The following is a 24,333-nucleotide window of genomic DNA, read 5'->3' as shown; positions in this document are numbered from 1 at the left end:
ACTCAGTGGGGCGGGGGTGGGAAGTTGAATTCTTTATGTGAGGAAGCCATTCAGCTGGCTTATGGAAGGTCGGTGGTTCTACCCAGGTACATGCTCGTGATGAAATAATGCACCTGGAGTCTTCTTCCACCATCAAAGCTGGAAAGTCGCCATATGACCTATAATTTTGTCAGTGTGACGTTAAACCCAACAAAAAAAAAAAAGAAACAGAGCAAAAGAGATTTTATATCCTTTATACTATTTCACAATAAATACTATTTTACAAGTAGAATAGCATATTTTCAACTAAGAAAATATGAATTCTGTTTTCAGATACATGGTGCACAGATTACTACTGGCAGCCCTTGGACGGAGAGAGGAGGATGACAGAGATCACTATGGTAACAAGAGACTTGATCTTGCTGGACCACTGCTCGCTTTCTTGTTCAGAGGGTTGGTACCACTTTTTTTCCTGAACTTACATATGGTTTGATATATTCAACTTGGGAAACACAGAAGTTAATAACATTTCACCTAAGTGGTGTTATTCTTATGCAAGTACTTAACAAAAAATCAAAGGGGCCTCCTTGGCTGAGTGGTTCAGGTCTCTGACCTCGAGACTCAGTCCCATACTGACCCCACCTTGGATTTAGAGCTTTTCATGTGAGGTAGGCTTGGCTTGCTGAAGGTCTGGTTCTAGCTAGACACCCACCCATGCCTGAAACTGCCTGGAGGGGCACCTGGGGTCTTCCCAAAACATCAAAAGCTGGGGGAAAATCAGTATAACCTACATTGTCTCAATGTCACTGTAAACAAAACATTAAAGAAATATATGTACAAAAAGTCTACCTTCTTAACAATTTATCTTTAATAATAATAGTGAATGAAAAATGTTTGTAATGTCTTAATGCTGGCATGTTTTGTGTAGATCTGCATAAGGTTTTGATATCCTGATCCAATCCAGTTCTGTATATTGCTGTTTACAGATTGTTCAGAAACCTTACAAAGGAGGTTAGGATGTATGCACAGAAGTTTATAGACAGAGGGAAAGATTTCAACCTGGAGTTGGCTATCAAGACTAGGATTATTACAGATGGTCTGAAGTATTCTCTAGCCACAGGGAACTGGGGAGACCAGAAAAAAGCTCATCAGGCTCGAGCTGGTGTCTCTCAGGTATAAAAGTTGTAACAGTTTGATGAATTTTATTTAGATTTTGGATGGGAAGGAGTTAATTAGTGAAGGAATGTCTTTGAAGTTTTGCTGATTTTTTTCTGGTAGAAAATGGATAGGTGTTTCTAACCTTTAAACTCGGCCATTGTATTTCATACCTATATGAATATTAGTCAAACCACAGTCATATCTGTATATATGTTTAGTTTCATTTCCCCTTGTTTTAATTGTTTAATCAGTGTTTAATATAATGTATCCATTGGTGAACAGTATTTTATGAGAGCTTTGTATGGGATTTCACTCAGTCAAGAGTTATGGCCCTTGAATTTTTAAGGGCCTGAAAGTTCATGACTCGGTTTCTTATTTTGTATCTGGATGATGTTTTGTAGAAGCTGTACCTCACATGCCCGCCTCAGATGACTCATACCCCCACCTAAAATTATTTGAAATTTACTTAGTCTTGTATTGTCAGTAACATATAACCCATGCTGTGACATAGGAACAAAGGCCTATGGGTGCACATCTGGTTTCATTTTGATCTGCAGTTTTCACAGCTCTTTGTACCTACCAATTACTAGAGTATTGTACAAGAAATATTTATTTCAAAGATTACTGTTATTATAACAGTACCTACTAATTACTAGAGTATTGTACAAGAAATATTTATTTCAAAGATTACTGTTATTATAACAGGTGTTGAACAGACTAACATTTGCCTCCACATTATCACATTTACGTCGCCTGAATTCACCTATTGGACGTGATGGTAAGCTTGCCAGACCTAGACAGCTACACAACACACACTGGGGCATGATATGTCCTGCTGAAACACCAGAGGTTTGTTATAGAATGACTATATCTAATAGATTCTCCCTGTGTGAAATATGAAAATTATATAAATATTCAAACTATTTATCACTTTTATATTGTTACAGAGCTGTTTCAAATTTTCTTTATTTGGTTTTTGTATGAAGACTTTGTAGGAGTGTGAAATTTTTAAGTTGAAGGAAGAGTGAAGATATGGGAAGAAGTTGTCTAACGTGTTGACAGTTTATCCAGGGGCTAAGCTTCTAGTAACTGAGGTTGCTATATTCATTTGAGTTATTGACAATAAGCTAAAATCTAATTGAGTAATATTTTTCTTGTTTGTACAGGGTGGTGCTGTAGGCCTTGTGAAGAATCTGGCTCTTATGTCATACATCTCTGTCGGATCTCAGCCTTCACCTATCCTTGAATTCTTGGAAGAATGGAGCATGGAAAATCTAGAGGAAGTTGCACCATCATCCATAGCTGAGTATGTTTTTATAAAGAAAATGATTTTATATGTGCCCTAAATGACCAGATTCATTGCCTTTGTTTTAAAACAACTTAAATATATTAGATGATATTGAGAGGTGGTTAAGGTTCCTCACTTGCCCCTCTCCTCTGTAGGTTTGAGTCCTGTCCATGTAGCCATGAGAGGAGGCTTTCAAACTGACTTGCAGTGCAGGTCAGTGGTTACACCTAGGTTCTGACATGCTCCTGACATAATGCTTGGAGATGGAGGGGCCTGTGAGGTCCTCCAGCTTTTTATCCCCCGCCGATGAAATCGGGAGGTGGGTATTGAAATGGCGTTGTCCATCCGTCCGCAGCCATTTCTCAGTAACTACTTGGTAGAATTTCATGAAACTTGACATAAACATGGACCAACATACTGCGATGATGCCCGTCAAGTTTTTTTTTTGATTGGTCAATTTCCCTCAGAGTTATTGCCCTTGATTTAATAAAAAATGTCCGTCTGCAGCCATTTCTCAGTAACTGACAGGTAGAATTTCATCAAATTTGAAATAGACATGAACCAAGATACTGCGCTGATGCCCGTCAAGTTTTTTTTTTTTTTTGATAGGTCAATTTCCCTCAGAGTTATTGCCCTTGATTTAATGAAAAATGTCCGTCTGCAGCCATTTCTCAGTAACTAGCAGGTAGAATTTCATTAAACTTAAAATAGACATGAACCAACATACTGCGACGATGCCCTTCAAGTTTTTTTTCGATTGGTCAATTTTCCATATAGTTATTGCCCTTTAATTGTTTAAAAATCCACAGATCTGTACATAACAAACCAACCAATTGGAAGAATTTCATTAAACTTCTTTCATTCTTTTCCATGAACATTTATTATAAACATGTGATGTTGTGTACCTACACCTGGTCACCACCTTACCTTGGTTCCTCCCCCCCCCCCCCCCCCCCCCCCCCCAATTTTTTTTTTTTTTTTTTTTTTTCATTTTTCGTTTTCTATCAGTATTTATAATCAACATGTAAACTGTTGTATCCTCACCCCACCCCCCACCCAAACAAACCATTCATTTTCTTTTAATTTGATTTTGACTAATGAAATTATTTGCTTCTTGGTAACATTCTTAACTTTTTGCTGGATATATTTTTTTGCCGTTCCTCAACTCTGACCCTTTCGGCGGGGGATTCCAATTCATCGAATTTGCTTGTTTACTGCAGCATTTAAAGCTGGATAGTCATCATTATGACCTTGGTTGTGTCAGTGTGACTTAAAACCCAACAAAACAAAAAGATTTATATTGAAGAAATTTGTGCTTATCCCAAAGATTGCGAGTGTTCAGTAAAAGAAATAAACATTTTTTGATGTTAATAGTATGAGAAATATCATTTTTCAAAACAAATAATTGAACCAATTGAAATCACTGTACTTGTGGTTTAGTTTCAGCACTATTCAGCTCCCCAGATATTGTATTTTGCTGGCTGACTATTTCACACCAAAAAGGTCAATGAAATGCCATGATTCTATTAAGCAGTTAAAGCTGAATTTGGTGAAAAGAGAAAGTAACAACATACCATCACCTGATGAACCAATGGCCACCCATCTACTGTCATTACCAATAGAAATTTCTGTGAACTGAAACACTAATTTTATGTGCCTTGCAATTAACAAAGGCTGTGCCGCATTGTTAAAAAGTGATAAAGCTTTTATGTTCAGTAATTTTTATGGCCCCGGCATCTACTTATGCGGGAGGCATAATTATAGTGATTGCCCTGTCCGTTCGTCTGTCCGTACGAGGTTAACCAAATGGGACTGTTTCGTCTAGCATCAATACCCCTTACTAGAATGACTTGATACTAATGTAAATGTAACCTGTGACCATTCCTCATCTTCAGACATCACCTGACCTCAGTTTGACCTTGACCTTGACCTGGTTTTGGACTTAGATTGCTTTGTATGGGCCATCTCTTGGTTAACCAAATGGGACCGTTTCGTCTAGTATCAATACCCCTTACTAGAATGACTTGATACTAATGCAGATGTAACCTGTGACCATTCCTCATCTTCAAACATCACCTGACCTCAGTTTGACCTTGACCTTGACCTCGTTTTGGACTTGGGTTGCTTTGTAAGGGCCATCTCATGGTTAACCAAATGGGACCGTTTCATCTAGCATCAGTACCCCTTACTAGAATGACTTGATACTAGGGATGGGAACGAATATTCGAATATGAAAATCAAATTCGAATATTCGTAAATTATTGTATTTTTTTTTTCAAAATAAGTATCATTGATTTTGGGCAACATGAGCATGCTAATTCTACAGAATAAAACCATGTCAAGAAAATAGCAATGCATAATTGGCAGGGGCCGTCGTTACGGATTAACAGTTTGCAACAGGCGTCAGTGTGTCAGATGCATGTCAAAAGATGTCCAGTTAACAAGAAAATTGCAAATATATAATTACCTGGGGTCATCGCTACGGATTAACAGTTTGTATTAGGCGTAAATGTGATATCTTTTTATCTTTTGTTCATTTTTATTGTTTTATGTAACAAGTTGTAGAATATTTTTTTCGAAAACAATACCAAACTTGTAGATATTGTCGATCTTTTCACAGTATTTTGTACGACGTTTCAGACCATCGCCAGAATCGGTTTTCATCCGCCATCGGCCGTATTCGAATTAAATTTTGAAGTACTTTATAATAAAATCAAGAAATAACATATGCTTGATGCATAAGTTCATGTTGAAGGAGGTTTATGTCTGCCTTACTTGGTTTTTACACGACGATTTTTACACGCCGATTGAAAATTTTCAAAATGGCGGCGATAATACAACAGCGCGTCACGTGTTTAAATGGGACGACCCACTATTTTTAGATAAAATTGCAACGGTCTAAATTATAATCGTTTTGATTTTTTTGTATCATTTTGAAGCTAAAACACTGAATTAGTTAAATCTGTTCATGATTATACTGACAGAATCGTGTAATAAAAGGATCGGCGGGTTTTGCTTGGTAGGATCGGGTTACCCGAAACAAACATTTTTGGCCTTATTACGTACGATGATCCACGCTTTAAACAAATGAATACGTTGCGTATATGCCAATCACTTAATAAGAATTTAAAGCTTCCATTAAAACAAACCGAATATTCGAATATATTCGAATATGGCAAAACGAATATTCGAATATTGAATTCAGTATTCGTTCCCATCCCTACTTGATACTAATGCAGATGTAACCTGTGACCATTCCTCATCTTCAAACATCACCTGACCTCAGTTTGACCTTGACCTCGTTTTGGACTTAGGTTGCTTTATATCGACAAGGATGCCACCGGGGGCATCAAGCATTTATTGAACGCAGCTTCTTGTCTCAGTGTAACATGCTGTTATTGAGATGAGACTGATATTTTTATGCCCCCGAAGGGAGCCATATAGTTTTTGAACCGTCTGTCGGTCTGTCAGTCTGTCCGCAATTTTCGTGTCCAGGCCATATCTTTGTCATCCATGGATGGATTTTCAAATAACTTGGCTTGAATGTGTACCACAGTAAGACGATGTGTCGCGCGCAAGACCCAGGTCCGTAGCTCAAAGGTCAAGGTCACACTTAGACGTTAAAGGTCATTTTTCATGATAGTGCATTCGTGTCCGGTCCATATCTTTGTCATCCATGGATGGATTTTCAAATAACTTGGCATGAATGTGTACCACAGTAAGATGACTTGTCGCGCGCAAGACCCAGGTCCGTAGCTCAAAGGTCAAGGTCACACTTGGACGTTAAAGGTCATTTTTCATGATAGTGCATTCGTGTCCGGTCCATATCTTTGTCATCCATGGATGGATTTTCAAATAACTTGGCATGAATGTGTACCACAGTAAGACGACGTGTCGCGCGCAAGACCCAGGTCCGTAGCTCAAAGGTCAAGGTCACACTTAGACGTTAAAGGTCATATTTTATGATAGTGCATTGATGGGCGTGTCCGGCTCTTATCTTTGTCATTCATGCATGGATTTTAAAATTATTGGGCATGAATGTGTACCACAGTAAGACGACGTGTCGCACGCAAGACCCAGGTCCGTAGGTCAAAGGTCCTAAACTCTAACATCGGCCATAACTATTCATTCAAAGTGCCATTGGGGGCATGTGTCATCCTATGGTGACAGCTCTTGTTTTCTCTGAAACTCTTAAAAGTTCTAGTTATGAGTGAAAAAGAAATGAATAGATTTCTAAAAAAATTTCTGAATATGGGGATTTCTTAAAACAAAAGATTTCATTAAATTGATTGTTTTTATGTTTGTATTTAAAACAGTTTCTTGAAAAAGGAAAGTAGATATAAATGTTTCATTTTGCAGTGCCACAAAGATCTTTGTAAATGGATGTTGGGTTGGTATACATAGAGATTCTGAACAGTTGATGACAACATTGAGAAAACTGAGAAGAGAAATGGATATTATTGTGTCTGAGGTATGTACTAGTTTCAGTAGAATATGTTCCTTCAAACTTATCTCGATGAATGCACAAAAGAGATGCTAAGCTAACCAGATTAGGACAATCCACTTTTGTAGCTAAATTTTGAAGATGATGTCATCATTATGACAGAGATTTATTTAAATTGTTGATTATATTTAGCTGTCATCTTGTTGTTGAACACACCTGTAAATCAGGTGAAGATGTTTTCAAAATTCATGACCGTCCAGACATTATCAACCAATAATCTCTAATGCATGTGTTCTCTCCATTCTCATTTTCCTCACATCCCAGCTGTGAAATTGCCAAAACCTTTGCCAATAATTTAGTTCTTCAATGAATATGGATACGGTATTTGCCAGAATTTTGAATTCAGTAGGTTCAAATTAATGCTTAGTAGTGGCTGAGTGGTCAGAGTGGCCGGCTTCAAATCACTCGTCCCTCATATATGTGGGTTCAAAACCTTGCTTGCTTGGGTTGTTGAATTCTTCATATATGAAGAATTGATCAAGCTGGCTTGGTAAAGGCTGGATGTTTCACCAATATGTCGGCCCATGCCAGAAGTAATACTCTCTATCACAAACTGGAAAAGTCATCATATGACATAAATTTATTTGGTATTACCTTAAACCGAACCAGACAAAAAGATAAACCAACCATTTAATGCTTTAATATATTATAAACATTTTGTTATGTTCAGATAAAAAAAAATGGCAGTGGTTTGGAATTTTTATATTTTAAATGCTAGTGGTGTCTTAAAACTTGTTCATAATATTGTATCGAATCCAAGAGAATGATCGATGTATTTTATGTATAATGCAGGTATCCATGATCAGAGATATACGAGATCGGGAAATACGTATATATACTGACGCAGGCAGAATCTGTCGCCCATTGTTGATTGTGGAAAACCAGAAACTGCTCCTGAAACAGAGTCATATTAAACAGCTCAAACAGAGAGAATATAACAACTACAGGTAAATAGCCGCTCAAGTTTGTTGAGCAGAACTTTGATTTAATGTAGAAGCTGCATCTATTTAAGAATTTTTCCTGCTTTTGTTTGATATGTTGAGGAAGAAGGATAGGTCAGCAAATTTGTGAAAGGTAAATATGTGATACATGTATTACTTCCAAGTTTATTGACTTCATCACAAAATCCAAATTTTTTAACTGAAACTAATGGTAACAGTGTTGTAAGAAGAAATTGTTGAGTACTTTATAAACTGCATCTTGAAAGATGCTCATTATTGTGGATGAGTATGTTTTGTTATTAAATAAATGTGGTAGTTTATTTAATACACTTGTCTTTCTGAAAAAGCCATAATTAGATTAAGACATGTTCATTTGTTTATGTATATCAGTTTACCTGGTGATTACATTGATCCGATGTAGTATGTATCATTTTTCGTGTTTGAAATAATCACTTCATTCATGTTACATTTCTTATGTTTGTGCAATGGTTAAATTTGTTAGATTTTGTTTTATGTGTTCAGCAGTCAAATTTCAATATCACAACTGACATGACTGATAAGAAAGTTTTTTTTTTTTGCCATTTCATTTATTTTTTAAGTCAACTGCAGAGTTTTACAGTTTAAAATGAAGCAAAACAGTACTGATAGAAGTCTGCTTCTTTTCACAAATCCAGAAATGCAAAAAATGGCAGTTATTGCTTTTATGAGCGAATGGTTTTGAAGTTTGACATTTTGATTTTTCAGTAGTTTTTATACGCCCGAAAGGACATATTATGTTATACCACGGGTGTCCGTCCGTTAGCAATTTTGTGTACGCTCTGTAACTCTTGAACCCCTTGAAGGATTTTGAAGAAACTTGACACAAATGTTCACCACATAGAGATGATATGCAGAGGGCATGTTTTGGATGGCTAGCTAAAAGGTCAAGGTCACACTTAGGGGTCAAAGGGTGTACCTTTGGGCGTATATTGCTCTGCATTGCGGTGCTCTTGTTATCATTTTTAGCTCGACTTTTCGAAGAAAATGTACAGCTATTGCACTCGCCCCGGCCTCGGCGTCGCCGTTGGTTAAAGTTTTTGATAAAGTCAAATATCTCTGTTACTATCAAAGCTATTGACTTGAAACTTAAAATAGATATTTACTATCAAAGTGTACACCAGGAGAAACAATCCCCATAACTCTGATTTGAATTTTGACAGAATTATGCCCCTTTTTAACTTGGAATTTTTGGTTAAAGTTTTTGATAAAGTCAAATATCTCTGTTACTGTCAAAGCTATTGACTTGAAACTTAAAATACTTATTAACCATCAAAATCTACACCAGAAGAAACAATCCCCATAACTCTGATTGAATTTTGACAGAATTATGCCCCTTTTTAACTTGGAAGTTTTTGTTAAATTTTTTGATAAAGTCAAATATCTCTTGTTACTATTTAAGCTTTTGACTTGAAACTCAAACTAGTTATTTACTATCAAAGTCTACACCAGGAGACACAATTCCCATAACTCTGATTTGAATTTTGACAGAATTATGCCCCTTTTTAACTTAGAATTTTTTAAAAATGTTTTTTGATAAAGTCAAATATCTCTGTTACTATTAAAGCTTTTGACTTGAAACTCAAAATAGTTATTTTCTATCAAAGTCTACACCAGGAGACACAATTCCCATAACTCTGATTTGAATTTTGACAGAATTATGCCCCTTTTTAACTTGGAATATTTTTTACTGGCAAAGCTCTAATTCAGAGTCAAGCACTGAGAAAAGTCGAGCGCGCTGTCTTACGGACAGCTCTTGTTCATTTGTTCGTTTATTCTGTTATCTTTTAAAATTAGACTTTAAAATAAAAAAAAATCCCTAAATATTTAAAGAATTTGACAGTAAGTAAGTAAGTATTAAAGTATCAGTATAACATAAATTTTAACTGAATTTTCTGAAAGAAGTAGGGGAATAAATTTATAGACAGATTCACAAAACTTGCAAAAATAAACACAGTTTATATTTTGATGAGTTTAAAAAGGCTTTCAGCACTGTTAAACTGTATTTTTAAACTGAATTCAAGACAGTATTATGATATATAGTTGGCAGGACTTGGTAGCATGTGGTGTTGTGGAATATATTGATCCCCTGGAGGAGGAGTGTGTCATGTTGGCTATGTCACCTGATATCCTCATGGAGAAGGAAACACATTATTGTTCTACATACACTCACTGTGAGATCCATCCAGCAATGATCCTTGGAGTGTGTGCTTCAATTATCCCCTTCCCTGATCACAACCAGGTATTACCATTAATTCTTTCTTTGGACAGGTCTCATAAAAGGACCTAATACTACCAAGATTCCCAGTTCGTTTGTTTTTGCCTCTTGTTTCTTTCTTAATATCCTGTTTTTACCTGTATAGCATATCCTGTATTCCAAATCTAACTGGCACTGGACCCATTCCATAAATGTTTTTAAAAAATGCTTGGTATACTTACCTCAGGTAAAGTCAAAAAAATATACACACTCAAAGTTGTTTTGGTCTTGTTCATAAGAGTATGTACAAACCTGTATGTATGTACATATTTGTATAATAGTTATAGAAAATAATTTGGGTTACGCGAAAAGGACCTCATACAAGCAAAAAAGGTATTTACAAACAGAATTGAACAGAGACAAAATATGCTGACAGGTGCTTGAAGAGCTTACTGTACGAGTATCATAATGGTAACTGCACCCAGTTGCTCATTAAGCTCTTTGTACATGATTTAGTAGTGCACATTTTTTGTGCTTTTAAATGCTGGCAAAGTTATTTGTAATTGAAAGGCAATACCCAGGATATTTCCTTAGAATGTTTTATAACTTGTTTATACATGCAGTGTTATATTTTCAGTCCCCACGTAACACCTACCAGTCTGCTATGGGTAAACAAGCTATGGGTGTGTATATCACCAACTTCCATGTACGTATGGACACATTGGCACATGGATTGCTGTATCCACAGAAACCTCTAGTCACAACACGCTCCATGGAATACCTGCGATTCAGAGAATTACCTGCAGGTATATATAGTATAGCTAGTAATATGAAACACATGTATGTCAAAAACATGTTAGTGCTTCACTTATATTTGCTAAACAAAATTGCAAAGTATCCCAGTTTACAACAGCTATAAATGCAGTCTCATGTTAGAAAATAAAGGATATATGTCCACCATAAAAGATACAGGAAATAAACAGTTAAGGTAACATATGTTTCAAGCCTTACATTTTGCAAGACATCAAAATATTTCTTTGCCCATGAATACAGACAGATAGTTTGGCTGAAAATTGGATTTATTTGTTTCAACTTGTTTTTCTTTAAGCAGCAGTAAAACTTTTCCATTTAGATATGTTTCCTAGACTTTGACAAAAATTGCTAAATTTGTGATATTTTCATTATATTTCCAATCTCCTTTGTAACTGTTTCATGGAGTTGTTCATAAGGAACTTCAGCAAATAGAAGTAAGATGGCTTATCAGCAGTCCACAGAACATTTTAATCCTTATCATGATCTTTAAAATTAACTTCTTTAGTAATTTGGCTTTTTTGTGCTGCAAAAATGTAATGTTTTTGAAAGTGAGTGATAATAGTAGAAACAGACTTATTTCAAAACTTACAAATACTGAATAGTTTCTCATTCAGGTCATTTATTCTTGTATTGTTTCAGGAATTAACTCAATTGTGGCCATTTCAACATACACTGGTTATAACCAGGAAGATTCTGTCATCTTAAACCAGTCTGCTGTAGACAGGGGATATTTCAGGTAATATAAAGAATGGTTGCAGGAAAAAGTGTTTTATTGTTACATTGGTCAATAGTCTAGTTTACAGGGTTCGCACAGTCCTTGAATTCGATGGTAGTCCTTGAAAATGACAAAAACCCTACAAAACCTGGAAAAGTACTTGAAATTTGAAAAAAAAACTGCTTGAATTTGACTTTTCACTCCTTGAAAACATTCTGTCCGTAACTTTGCTTTGCAAGAAGAATAAGGCTTAAAATAAATCGGACAAAATGAAAATGAATTCTTGAAATTGCCGGATCGGGTCACTCATTGATTTCCCCGTATGCTATGGTAGTGGTATACGGCCGCATTTTATCGATATTTACACGAGTGCTATTTCTACTGTATCACCGTTTTGTATATTCCTGTTTCCGTTTAAAAAACACAGTGAATAATAACTTGCAATTTTTTGCCGTTTGTGTTTCCAGTGAATTAAAGTGAGTAAGGAAAATAAACTTGTTTACTCAAGTAAGTGGGAGACAAAGGACGAATATAAACAGTGGCTGAAGCCCTATAAAGCAGACCGAACAAAGTGTATTTGTACGTCGTGTGACAAAATTCTTAATGTATCATCAGTGGGAGTGCGCTAAAAAGTCACAAGAAAAGCATTAATAAACATCAGAAAAATAGTGAATCACATCAATCTAACAATCCAATTATGTCATTTTCAAAGGTGTGACAAGTGATGGTTGTTTTATTTTTGCATTACATGATTAACACAATAAAACTCGTTAAAAGTTGTTCAGATTAGGTCATGGTTTTGAAGAAGAAAAAATAGTCCTTGAAAAATTGTAAAAAGTCCTTGAAAAGTACTTGAATTTTGTCTCTGATATTCTGTATGAACCATGGTTTACATTTTTATTCAAAACATACTCATATTCCACCTTCTTTATGAATAAAAGGAACATGAAGAGATTGACTTGCCTCGGCCACATCTGCCGAACTTCATGACAGAAATATAGCACACTGTTATATGTTCTACATAAGAAGAGCTATGGTAACTAACCATTAATGTAAACAATTTCATGAACTTGGTATAGTCAATCTGTACATTCCATGCTTTTGTTTCAGGTCATTTTTCTTCCGTTCTTACAAAGATGCAGAATCTAAGAAAGGTTTGGATCAGGAGGAAATCTTTGAGAAACCTACACGAGAAACTGTACAAGGTATGTTGTGTAAGATCATCGGTTGTAAATTTTATGATTATGTGATCACACTTGATAGTTTGGCTGAAGATGCTCAGTTGGTTTTACAGCACCTTAAAGTGTAGCATCTGTATTGTCATATTTTGTCTTATTAAGCTGGAAGCAGATTTGTTCTGATTTGAAGGATATTGTATTACTACTTAAAAATGTTCATCATATATTGACTTTGAAACGATTATTAAGAGCATATAGCATTTCCTGTTAGAGTCACTGTTTTACAAGGTCATACCCTCACCTAAATGCACAGAATAGATAAGTGCTTCTTTATGTCAATTTAGATATCCACTTTTTGCACTGAAGTGTCAGCTTATGTCATAATTGGTATTTGATTTTACCTTTGTCTACACCTTTAGTGCTAAGTGGTATAATGTATGCCTCTTGTTAATCTATAATGTAAAATGTTATTTTCTAGGTATGCGACCAGCTATATATGACAAGTTGGATGAGGACGGTATTATTGCCCCTGGTGTGAGAGTGTCAGGAGATGATGTACTTATAGGAAAGACCCTGACACTACCAGCCAATGATGATGAGGTAAAGTCACTAATATTAAACAATTTTTAGTTTGATTAGGAGGGGCCTCCATGGCGGAGTGGTTAAGGTCACCTGCCCCTCAGATGTGGATTTGAGGCTCCATTGGGGCGTTGAATTTTTCATGAGAGAAAGCCAACAGTCTGGCTTACTGAAGTTAGTGGTTTTACCCAGGTTCCATGCCTGTGATGAAATAAAGCAAGAAGGGGCACCTGGATTCTTCCACTATTAAAGCTGGAAAGTCGCCATATGACCTATCATTGTGTCGGTGAGACGTTAAACCCAACAAAAATTAAATTGTTAGGAAACTGCATCCATGAGCTGGCTTACTAATTTTGCAAAAGTGTGGTTACAATCCTGATGACCTAAAGTGCAGCCCAAAAAATTCTGCTCTAGGGTCCTAAGTTTTTTTAGCTCACCTGTCACAAAGTGACAAGGTGAGCTTTTGTGATCGCGTGACGTCCATCGTCCGTGCGTGCGTGCGTAAACTTTTGCTTGTGACCACTCTAGAGGTCACATTTTTCATGGGATCTTTATGAAAGTTGGTCAGAATGTTCATCTTGATGATATCTAGGTCAAGTTCGAAACTGGGTCATGTGCGGTCAAAAACTAGGTCAGTAGGTCTAAAAATAGAAAAACCTTGTGACCTCTCTAGAGGCCATATTTTTCATGAGATCTTCATGAAGATTGGTCAGAATGTTCAACTTGATGATATCTAGGTCAGGTTCGAAACTGGGTCACGTGCGGTCAAAAACTAGGTCAGTAGGTCTAAAAATAGAAAAACTTTGTGACCTCTCTAGAGGCCATATTTCTCAATGGATCTTCATGAAATTTGGTGAGAATGTTCACCTTGATGATATCTAGGTCAAGATTGAAACTGGATCACGTGCGGTCAAAAACTAGGTCAATAGGTCTAAAAATAGAAAAACCTTGTGACCTCTCTATAGGCCATATTTCTCAATGGATCTTCATGAAAATTGGTCAGAATGTTCATCTTGATGATATCTAGATCAAGTTCGAAACTGGGTCACGTGCGGTCAAAAACTAGGTCAGTAGGTCTGAAAATAGAAAAACTTTGTGAATTCTCTAGAGGCCATATTTTTCATGGGATCTTTATGAAAATTAGTCAGAATGTACACCTTGATGATATCTAGATCAAGTTCGAAACTGGGTCACATGCGGTCAATAACTAGGTCAGTAGATCTAAAAATAGAAAAACCTTGTGACCTCTCTAGAGGCCATATTTTTCAAGAGATCATCATGAAAATTGATCAGAATGTTCATCTTGATGATATCTAGGTCAAGTTCGAAACTGGGTCATGTGCGGTCAAAAACTAGGTCAGTAGATCTAAAAATAGAAAAACCTTGTGACGTCTCTAGAGGCCATATTTCTCAATGGATCTTCATGAAAATTGGTGAGAGTGTTCAACTTGATGATATCTAGGTCAAGTTCGAAACTGGGTCACGTACGGTCAAAAACTAGGTCAGTAGGTCTAAAAATAGAAAAACCTTGTGACCTCTCTGTAGGCCATATTTTTCATGAGATCTTCATGAAAATTGGTGAGAATGTTCACCTTGATGATGTCTAGGTCAATTTTGAAACTTGGTCACGTGGGATCAAAAACTAGGTCAGTAGGTCTAAAAATAGAAAAACTTTGTGACCTCTCTAGAGGCCATATTTCTCAATGGATCTTCATGAAAATTGGTCAGAGTGTTCATCTTGATGATATCTAGGTCAAGTTCGAAACTGGGTCACGTGGGGTCAAAAACTAGGTCAGTAGGTCTAAAAGTAGAAAAACTTTGTGACCTCTCTAGAGGCCATATTTCTCAATGGATCTTCATGAAAATTGGTTAGAATGTTCACCTTGATGATATCTAGGTCAAATTCGAAACTGGGTCACGTGCGGTCAAAAACTAGGTCAGTAGGTCTGAAAATAGAAAAACTTTGTTACCTCTCTAGAGGCCATATTTTTCATGGGATCTTCATGAAAATTAGAATGTTCACCTTGATGATATCTAGGTCAGATTTGAAACTAGGTCACATGCGGTCAATAACTAGGTCAGTAGATCTAAAAATAGAAAAACCTTGTGACCTCTCTATAGGCCATATTTTTCAAGAGATCTTCATGAAAATTGATCAGAATGTTCATCTTGATGATATCTAGGTCAAGTTTGAAACTGGGTCACTTATGGTCAAAAACTAGGTCAGTAGGTCTAAAAATAGAAAAGCCTTGTGACGTCTCTAGAGGCCATATTTCTCAATGGATCTTCATGAAAATTGGTGAGAGTGTTCAGCTTGATGATATCTAGGTCAAGTTCGTAACTGGGTCATGTGCGGTCAAAAACTAGGTCAGTAGGTCTAAAAATAGAAAAACCTTGTGACCTCTCTAGAGGCCATATTTTTCATGAGATCTTCATGAAAATTGGTGAGAATGTTCACCTTGATGATATCTAGGTCAAATTCAAAAGTGGGTCACGTGCCTTCAAAAACTAGGTCATTAGGTCAAATAATAGAAAAACCTTGTGACCTCTCTAGAGGTCATATTTTTCAATGGATCTTCATGAAAATTGGTCAGAATTTTTTATCTTGATATCATCTAGGTCACATGTGCTCAAAAACTAGGTCACTATGTCAAGTAATAGAAATAACGACGTCATACTCAGTTCAACACTGGGTCATGTGGGGATAGGTGAGCGATTCAGGACCATCATGGTCCTCTTGTTGTAACTCTTTTTATTGTCATATGAGACAACTCCAGTTTAGTGATAAACAAACTTGAACTGAGTACATTTTATGAATTAGGAGATTGAGATCAAGTCTAACAAAATGCATGTATTTCCTCACCAGGTGTTATGGTTGCAGTTTGTACAACATTGATTGCATATGAAAAACATGGTTGTTTTCTTCTAATTATAAAGCAAAGTTCTCTTTGTTTTAGTTGGAAGGTACAGCTAGAAGGTTTACAAAGAGAGATGCCAGTGTGTTCATGAGGAGAAGTGAAACAGGAATTATTGATCAGGTAAATTTAGTTCATGTCTATAGAATTTGTGAAACATTATTACTTTAAAAGTCCAACTGCTAGTATACCATTCTTTGTTTGTACATATATTGTTAGTAGCTCCAGTAAAAAACAGTTATTAAATTAAGTTTCTTTGTTCAGGTGATGGTAACAATAAACCAGGAGGGATACAAGTTCTGTAAGATCAGAGTACGTACTGTCAAGACACCACAGATTGGAGACAAGTTTGCTAGTCGGCATGGACAGAAAGGAACTTGTGGTATCACATACAGACAAGAGGTATTATTTTATGCCTGTATGCTTAATATTAATGTGGCAATGTTTCGGTAACTGTACAAAACAGTAATGTAATGCTTTCCATAGAATCAGATCATGAAAGAAAAATCTGTTGAATCATTGTTTTTAAAGTAACTTCTCTATCAGTGCTGCAAATGATTAGTAAATTAATTTTATGCTACATTCAGTACTGTTTTAAAATCGTTTCAAGTTTGAAATACTTTGTGATACTCGGAAAAGAAGTTTGACAACTGAATGTGTTCATTTCATTTATACACGTCTGAATTTAATTTTTAAAAGTGAACATTTTACTTTATCTAGGATATGCCTTTCACATGTGAAGGAATTACACCCGACATTATCATCAATCCACACGCTATTCCCAGTAGAATGACAATTGGTCACTTGATCGAGTGCCTGCAAGGTAAAGTTGCAGCAAACAAAGGTGAAATCGGAGATGCTACACCATTCAATGATGCTGTAAATGTACAGAAAATCTCTGATCTTCTACATCAGTATGGGTACCAGCAGAGAGGAAATGAGGTCAGTGTGTATGTGGGTCTACTTCCCTTCTTAATGTATTATTGTACCCGCCCGCTTAGCTCAGTAGGTAAGAGCATTGGTCTACGGATCGCGGGGTCGCGAGTTCGATCCTCGGGCGGGGCGTATGTTCTCCGTGACTATTTGATAAACGACATTGTGTCTGAAATCATTAGTCCTCCACCTCTGATTCATGTGGGGAAGTTGGCAGTTACTTGCGGAGAACAGGTTTGTACTGGTACAGAATCCAGGAACACTCGTTAGGTTAACTGCCCGCCGTTACATGACTGAAATACTGTTGAAAAACAGCGTTAAACCCAAACCAAACAAACAAACAAACAATAATGTATTATTGTATACAGTCGAAACTTACTGATAATAAAATTTGTAAAATTAAACATCTTGTATAGTTTAAGTCAAGTTCAGTTAACTTGTAATCCTACATCTTTATTTCAAATCCATGTTTTAGAGCATGTAACTTCATAGAACACAAGTTTAAAGCCAGGTAAGAGTAAGCTTAAATTAAATTACAAACTACAACTCTTTACTTTAGTTTTATCTCTGATTAGTTCGATACAGCAGTTGCTAAGCTTACAGTCAGTGTAAGATAATTATTCAGTCATACTGAAAAGAGACTGATATACTCTTTTAAGTTTTGATGATTAATCACTGTTGTTGTGTGACAGTAATATATGCTGTAATGGTTATTTAGAAACAAGGCAATTATGCTACCTATAATAATTATGTACAGGTTTTGTTCAATGGTTTCACTGGAAGAAAGTTGAATGCTCAGGTGTTTCTGGGACCGACTTACTACCAACGTCTCAAGCACATGGTGGACGATAAAATCCACTCTAGAGCAAGAGGTCCTCTCCAGATTCTGAACAGACAACCTATGGAGGGTAGAGCTAGGTATATACTCATATTTAGTAATAAATCTTTGAAATAAACCAATGAAGTTTGTAATAAATGTGTATCATAATTAAAAGAGATACTGATACTTCATGCAATAAAAAATTGTGTTTTATATCGTGAGATTTTTTTTAACATGTCCAATGGTAAGTCAGACAGTATAACTCAGGGAAAATTGTCTATATCTTTGCCAAAACTGTTTCTGTAGCAATATTTTTTTCATATCACAACCGAATATAAAAATATACCAAAAATTGAATAAATAGTCAAATAATATTTCAAGGTATAATGAATGACTGCTATTTAGCAAAACTTACTTCCTTAAAAATGTGGTAAGATTTGAAATTTTGTACTGGATCAAGGGAATTACTTTGAAAAAAAATCTAAAACAAGTTTGTTTTTTTTTGTAATATATACTCATTTTTATAATTCATAATGATGAGACAGTGCAGTTTTCATCTCATTTTTATATGCCCGTCCATGAATTATTATGGAAATGCCCTTGGCAGACGGGCAGCGCCCACAAACTTTGTCCAGAGCATTTCTTCTTCATGCATGGAGGGATTTTAATGTTACTTGGCACAAATGTTCATCATAAGACGAGTGTTGTGTGCAAGAACCAGGTGCCTAGGTCAAAGGTCGAGGTCAAAGGTCAAATTTAAGAATGACTGTCGGGAGCATTTCTTCTTCATGCATGGGGAGTGGGGGGGGGGGGGCGCCATTTTGATGTAACTTGGCATTCATCAGACAGAGTGTCTTTGCACAAGAATCAGGTCTAAGGTCAAGGTCACACTTAAAGGTCAGATACAAGAATCATAACTTTGTCCGGAGCATTTCTTCTTCATGCATGGAGAGATTTTGATGTAACTTGGCACAATTGTTCACCATCATGAGACTGAGTGTCATGTGCAAGAACCAAGTCCCCAGGTCAAAGGTCAAGGTCAGATACAAGATTGATAACTTAACAAGATTTTGTGACTATGACACTCTTGCTTTATTATTTTGAAAGGTATTCAAAGGAAAGGAAACTGTAAAAATTCTATTTAAGTGAAGAAAAATTGCAGAGTAACCATCAAGGAGATTGTTGTAATGAACATGAAAATTAGGACTTTTTGTAAATCTGCATTATCTGTATATAAAATACCTTCTTGTCAGGGATGGAGGTTTACGTTTTGGAGAAATGGAGAGAGATTGTCAGATAGCTCATGGTGCTGCACAGTTTCTTCGAGAAAGATTGTTTGAGGCATCAGATCCATACAGAGTTCATCTGTGTAACCTTTGTGGTCTTGTTGCCATTGCTAACCTCCGTAATCAGACATTTGAGTGTCGTGGATGTAAGAATAAAACACAGGTCAGTTGTGAAAGTGTTACTAAATCATGTTGAATTTCTTTTCAGTAAGACAGTTCAGAGTATTGAACAGATTTACCTGTGCTGCTTCAGTTAAAGCTGATTGATAGACTAAAATCATTAAACTCTCTGTTATTTCCTTTTATATGCCCATTTTGGAAAAACTGAACCATTCATTGGTGGTTGGATGGATCGATGAAATTAGTGTCCACTGAAAAATTTCATCTTTCACCAACATTAGAATATTTGGCAAGTTACAAAACAAGCTGTTTTATTTTGTATGTTATCTCCAGACTGGTAGTTTTCATAGAAAATGTAACCAAGAGAAGTTGTTTGCCCTTCATTTCTGTTTCAAAAAATCAATAACAGTAAGGCAGGTACTGTAATTCTCTAAGTTATATGGTAATATCTGTGGCAAACATAATTGAGTATTTATGTCTCCCACCACACAGTGGTGTGGGAGACATATTGATTTACTCCAGTCTGTCTGTCTGTCTGTCTGTCACAAAGCTTGTTCGCACTCTAAGTCGAACATTTCTCATCCGAACTTCACCAAACTTCAACAAAATGTGTCTGCCAATAAGTGCTCAGCCAAGTCCGATAACTAGCCAAATCGGCCTAGGCACTTCGGAATTATGGCCCTTGAATTACCAAAATCACTCAGATTTCTTGCGTAGTTTTACCTCCAAACCGACCCCTGTACTATTAGTAGTATAGGGGTCCTTTTGGTGTCAAGAAAGCGCATGCACATGTGGATTCAGTAAACAGTATATAAAGACTGACTTATTATTTAGATGATTAGGCAGTTGTAGGAGACATGCGCTTTTCTCAAAAGCATCTCTAGTTTAATCACAATTTGCAAATTGTACTACATGTTGAAGTTTAGGTTTAATAGTGACAAGTGTTAAATGTTTGTTATTTCTGTTTCAGATCTCTCAGATACGTATCCCATATGCGTGCAAGTTGTTGTTCCAAGAACTTATGTCTATGAGTATTGCACCGAGAATCATGGTGACCTGAGCTGGTGAAGCAGCGGGCTCACAGGGAAATTCATGATTTAAAACATAACATTCACAGTGTAATGTTAAGTGCTTTACAGTTAAACACTAAAATTCCAAGGGAACCTAAGCTGGTAGGCCACAGAGTGGATGAAAGACTTCTATTATGTTAAACTTAAAGTTTGAGTCCACATTGAGATTTGAACTACAGTTGGATGGTTACACCTGCAACTATGTTGCCACAGACCATTAGTGTATTAACTACCAAAGTGATGTGAAACAAATCATGTACATATGTTTGGAAGTGTGAAGTTACATATGAACAAGTTTTTAAAGCAATTGGTTCCTAGAACCTGTATTTGCCATTTTTGAATTAGACAACACATGGGTTGAAAAAATGCTACACAACATTATTAATATGCTGTGGGTTTTTGTTGTACATAGTGCACAGTAAAATATGTGTGTACATAGTATGTAAACATTCTGCATGTCTGTTTTCATAGATAAGACTTGTAAGAAACATTATCATGAAGACACTCTGGATTAAGAAAGTACTGAACAGTAACATGGTAATTGGAAGGAATGAATATCTGAAATCTCCAAAATCCTTAAAGCAACATAATTTGTATTATGTATGCCTTCCTTGAAAAATATTTTAGCTGCATAAGTCAATGAGGAAGCCTACTACTAAGTTATATTTGACTCCTTTTATTTCAATTATTTTGAAATTGTACAAAACTTTATGAAAAATAAAAGTTAAAATCATGTAACGTGGAATTGTTTTTTTCTTACCAGTTGTCTCCTAGTTACATCCATATGAAAACTGCTACAAGGTTGAAAAACAGACCCCTGCCTTTATACAAAACTGGTTTAACTAGTATGCCTCTTCGAAGAAGAGAGGGTATAATGTTTTGCTCATTGATGTTCGGTCTTTTGGTTGGTAGACCATTTAGTTTCCTATTAACAACGTGAGAATGCTTCGTTTCACTATGGTCAATCTTCCTAGACCTCAAAATCAATAGGGGTCATCTACTGGTGATGACCAACCTCCCTATCAACTTTCATGATCCTAGGCCCAAGCGTTCTTGAGTTATCATCCGGAAACGGATAGGTCTACATTCCGACCGACCGACAGACCGACCGACATCTGCAAAACAATATACCCCTCCTTTTTCAAAGGGGGGCATAAAAAAAGGAAAATAAGGCGAAAAAAATTTGGTCCCAGTAGGGCTTGAACCTACGCCCCACTAAGAATTGCAGTAAAAGTAGGTTTATGGTAGGAATTGAATACTCTTCAAAAAGGAGGTTCTATTAGTTATCTAATACCTTAAGGCCCCTTAAAGGGCCAAAATTGGCTGTTTTGGCTTGAGAACACAATAAAGATCACATGTTGCAAAGGATTTTAATCAAACTGGCACACAACTTGTACTGGCAGAATTTCTCGGTTCCTTTTGAAAACTGACCAGATCCCATCATGGGTTCCAGAGTTATGGCCCCGTAAAGGGCCAAAATTTGCTTTTCGGCTTTAACAGCCAAATAGACTTCATTTATGGTTTGATTTGATACAAACTTGCAAAATAGAAACAATATAATCGGATTCCATGATGAATTCCTCTGATACAATAATAGGTTCCAGAGTTATGGCCCCTGCTTGACCCCTGAAAGAGGCAAAGTTTGTTAATTTTTACCTTATAAACAGGATAGAAGTGACATTTTACATGTGATTTTAACCACATACACACAACTTGAGTGGCAATAGAGTTATAGAGTTACTGTCCCTGAATGGGGCAAAATTTTCTAGGATGAATGAAGAGGTTACTAATTGTTTCTTGCAAGGAAGTCAGAATCAAAATGAAATCTTAGATATTTATAGGGATTTAACAAATGAAATTATATAGGTTTTGTCATAGACAACTCAACTGAATACTTTTATTGAAAAAAAAAACATATGACTGTTAATCACCAGTACAATGTTCTTGCATGGGCTATTGGCGGCATGAGACAATGTTTTCATAAGAGAAAAAAGCATGAAACAAAATGCATGGTTTTTATGAGAAGATAGGTTTTTGTTACATCTCTAAATAAACGTAACAGATAGTCTTGAAACATACAAAAATATTCAACATAACATATACATGTATCGTACAAAATCATTCAACATGGCAGTCTTATACCATACAAAAATATACAACATTACAGATCATTGTATTACATACAAAATCATTCAGCATGACAGATAGTCCTGTAACATACAAAATAATACAACATAACAGATAGACTTATTCCATAAGAATCATTCAAGATGGCAGGTAGTCTTATAACGTACAATAATATTCAACAAAACAGATATTTTTATAACATGCAAAAGTTTTTTAACATACAAAATTATACAACATAACAGATATAGATAGTCTTATTACATAAAAATTATTCAACAATTCAACATGACAGATACTCTAATTACATAATCATTCAACATGACAGATATCCTTGTAACATACGAAATTACACAACGTCCCCTTAATGCAAAAAGGTACCATGAGCATATGAATAAAGAAGGCACTTGGTACCTTTTTGCATTAAGGGGGCGACAACATAGCTGATATTCTTATCACATAATAAAATATCCAACATGACTGATACTCTTATAACGAACAGCAATACAATGTAACGCAGAGTCTTACAACAAACACACTTACAGTGCATTTTGCATGCCTGAATAGTAATTATATGACTACATTTTCATAGGAACATGTTACCCTAGTGAATTTTTTACATGGCAGAAATCTTTAGCTGATTTATCAGATACACTATTTCTAACAATTTATAATATGAAACTTGGCCAGAGGCAGTTATATTTTAGTGAATACTCTAAGATGACATAGATCAAAGAATATAATAAAGAAAATAAGGATCTAAATTACGATTAAATCAATACCTTAATATAATAGCAGTAAACGTAGACTAACTTCATTTTAGAGACAGTAAGATGTAACGCGGTTGTTGTCTGATACTTTACTATCTATCAAAAAAAAAAAAAAAGAAGAAATATCTCTGTGACTGTCTTAATTCTACTCCAGTATTTTATCAATCTACCTTTACTAACTATATGTTATGAAAGATTTGTTCACATTCTCCACAATTTATTTCACTAGATTTTCAAAGTATGCTTATAGAATATTAATCTTACTGTTTCTACATCTAGTGCCTTTTGAATACCACAAAATTAAACTCATGTTTCTGTACCTTTGTAGCAAACAATAAATTTAATTAAAAAGTGTTCCGTAGCTTGCTGTGAAAGTGACTTGAACCAGATAATGATAAAGTAACAAGTAAATACACAAAGTTCTATCTATTTAAAGCTTAGAATGGTTAAAGAACAAGTATATGTTTGGCCCATTGCCCATCTTGACAAACTACGAGCAATCAACATTGCTACATTTTCCTCCTGTTCATATTTGCAAAAATACTACATAAAATAAATATAAAACGGATCAAATGCAAAAAGAAAACCAAAACGTCTAATTCATTGAATAGGCACCACTCAGAGTAAAGGTTTAATTCTTCCCTGCCTACAAAAACACTTAAAGCATTTGAATTCCATTTATTTTTGAAAGATTTTCAGTGTAAATTTTCTTACTGAAAAAAAAAAAAAAAAGGAACGGACACCAAATTTTGATGACGATTCCTTCAAATAATAGTTTTAGTAACTGTGACCTTGACCTTCATCCTATGACATGTAAATGGTTCTTATTTTATAAATAACAAGGTAGTCTGAATGACAGCTAAATCCCCCGCCCCTGCTATGGATAGTGAAAGGGTAAACCATTGAT

The 24,333-nt window shown here is 35.7% G+C and overlaps 1 protein-coding gene across 3 annotated transcripts in view; it reads left to right on the top strand.

Annotated features, from left to right (window-relative positions):
• The window catches only part of LOC123546580 (DNA-directed RNA polymerase II subunit RPB2), a 39,802-nt gene extending 18,532 nt beyond the window's left edge, over positions 1-21,270 (top strand). For 2 of the 3 annotated variants that reach the window (XM_045332991.2, XM_045332989.2), the window contains exons 8-25: positions 313-432; positions 966-1,152; positions 1,843-1,986; positions 2,304-2,443; positions 6,785-6,896; positions 7,722-7,876; positions 8,261-8,290; positions 9,950-10,148; positions 10,741-10,909; positions 11,556-11,652; positions 12,742-12,836; positions 13,288-13,409; positions 16,346-16,426; positions 16,568-16,705; positions 17,024-17,245; positions 17,994-18,154; positions 19,310-19,505; positions 20,433-21,270. In XM_045332991.2, coding sequence (XP_045188926.1) covers positions 313-432; positions 966-1,152; positions 1,843-1,986; positions 2,304-2,443; positions 6,785-6,896; positions 7,722-7,876; positions 8,261-8,290; positions 9,950-10,148; positions 10,741-10,909; positions 11,556-11,652; positions 12,742-12,836; positions 13,288-13,409; positions 16,346-16,426; positions 16,568-16,705; positions 17,024-17,245; positions 17,994-18,154; positions 19,310-19,505; positions 20,433-20,522 — 2,458 coding nt within the window. In that variant the 3' untranslated portion in view covers positions 20,523-21,270. The remainder of the gene's footprint in view (positions 1-312; positions 433-965; positions 1,153-1,842; positions 1,987-2,303; positions 2,444-6,784; positions 6,897-7,721; positions 7,877-8,260; positions 8,291-9,949; positions 10,149-10,740; positions 10,910-11,555; positions 11,653-12,741; positions 12,837-13,287; positions 13,410-16,345; positions 16,427-16,567; positions 16,706-17,023; positions 17,246-17,993; positions 18,155-19,309; positions 19,506-20,432) is intronic. The other variant, XM_045332990.2, reaches the window with a different exon arrangement.
• The last annotated feature ends 3,063 nt before the right edge of the window (positions 21,271-24,333 follow it).

The sequence above is a fragment of the Mercenaria mercenaria genome, chromosome 9 (assembly GCF_021730395.1).
Source record: "Mercenaria mercenaria strain notata chromosome 9, MADL_Memer_1, whole genome shotgun sequence".
Classification (NCBI taxonomy): Eukaryota; Metazoa; Mollusca; class Bivalvia; order Venerida; family Veneridae; genus Mercenaria; species Mercenaria mercenaria.
Note: the sequence above shows the minus strand (reverse complement) of the source record. Positions and strands in the feature narration are given on the sequence as shown.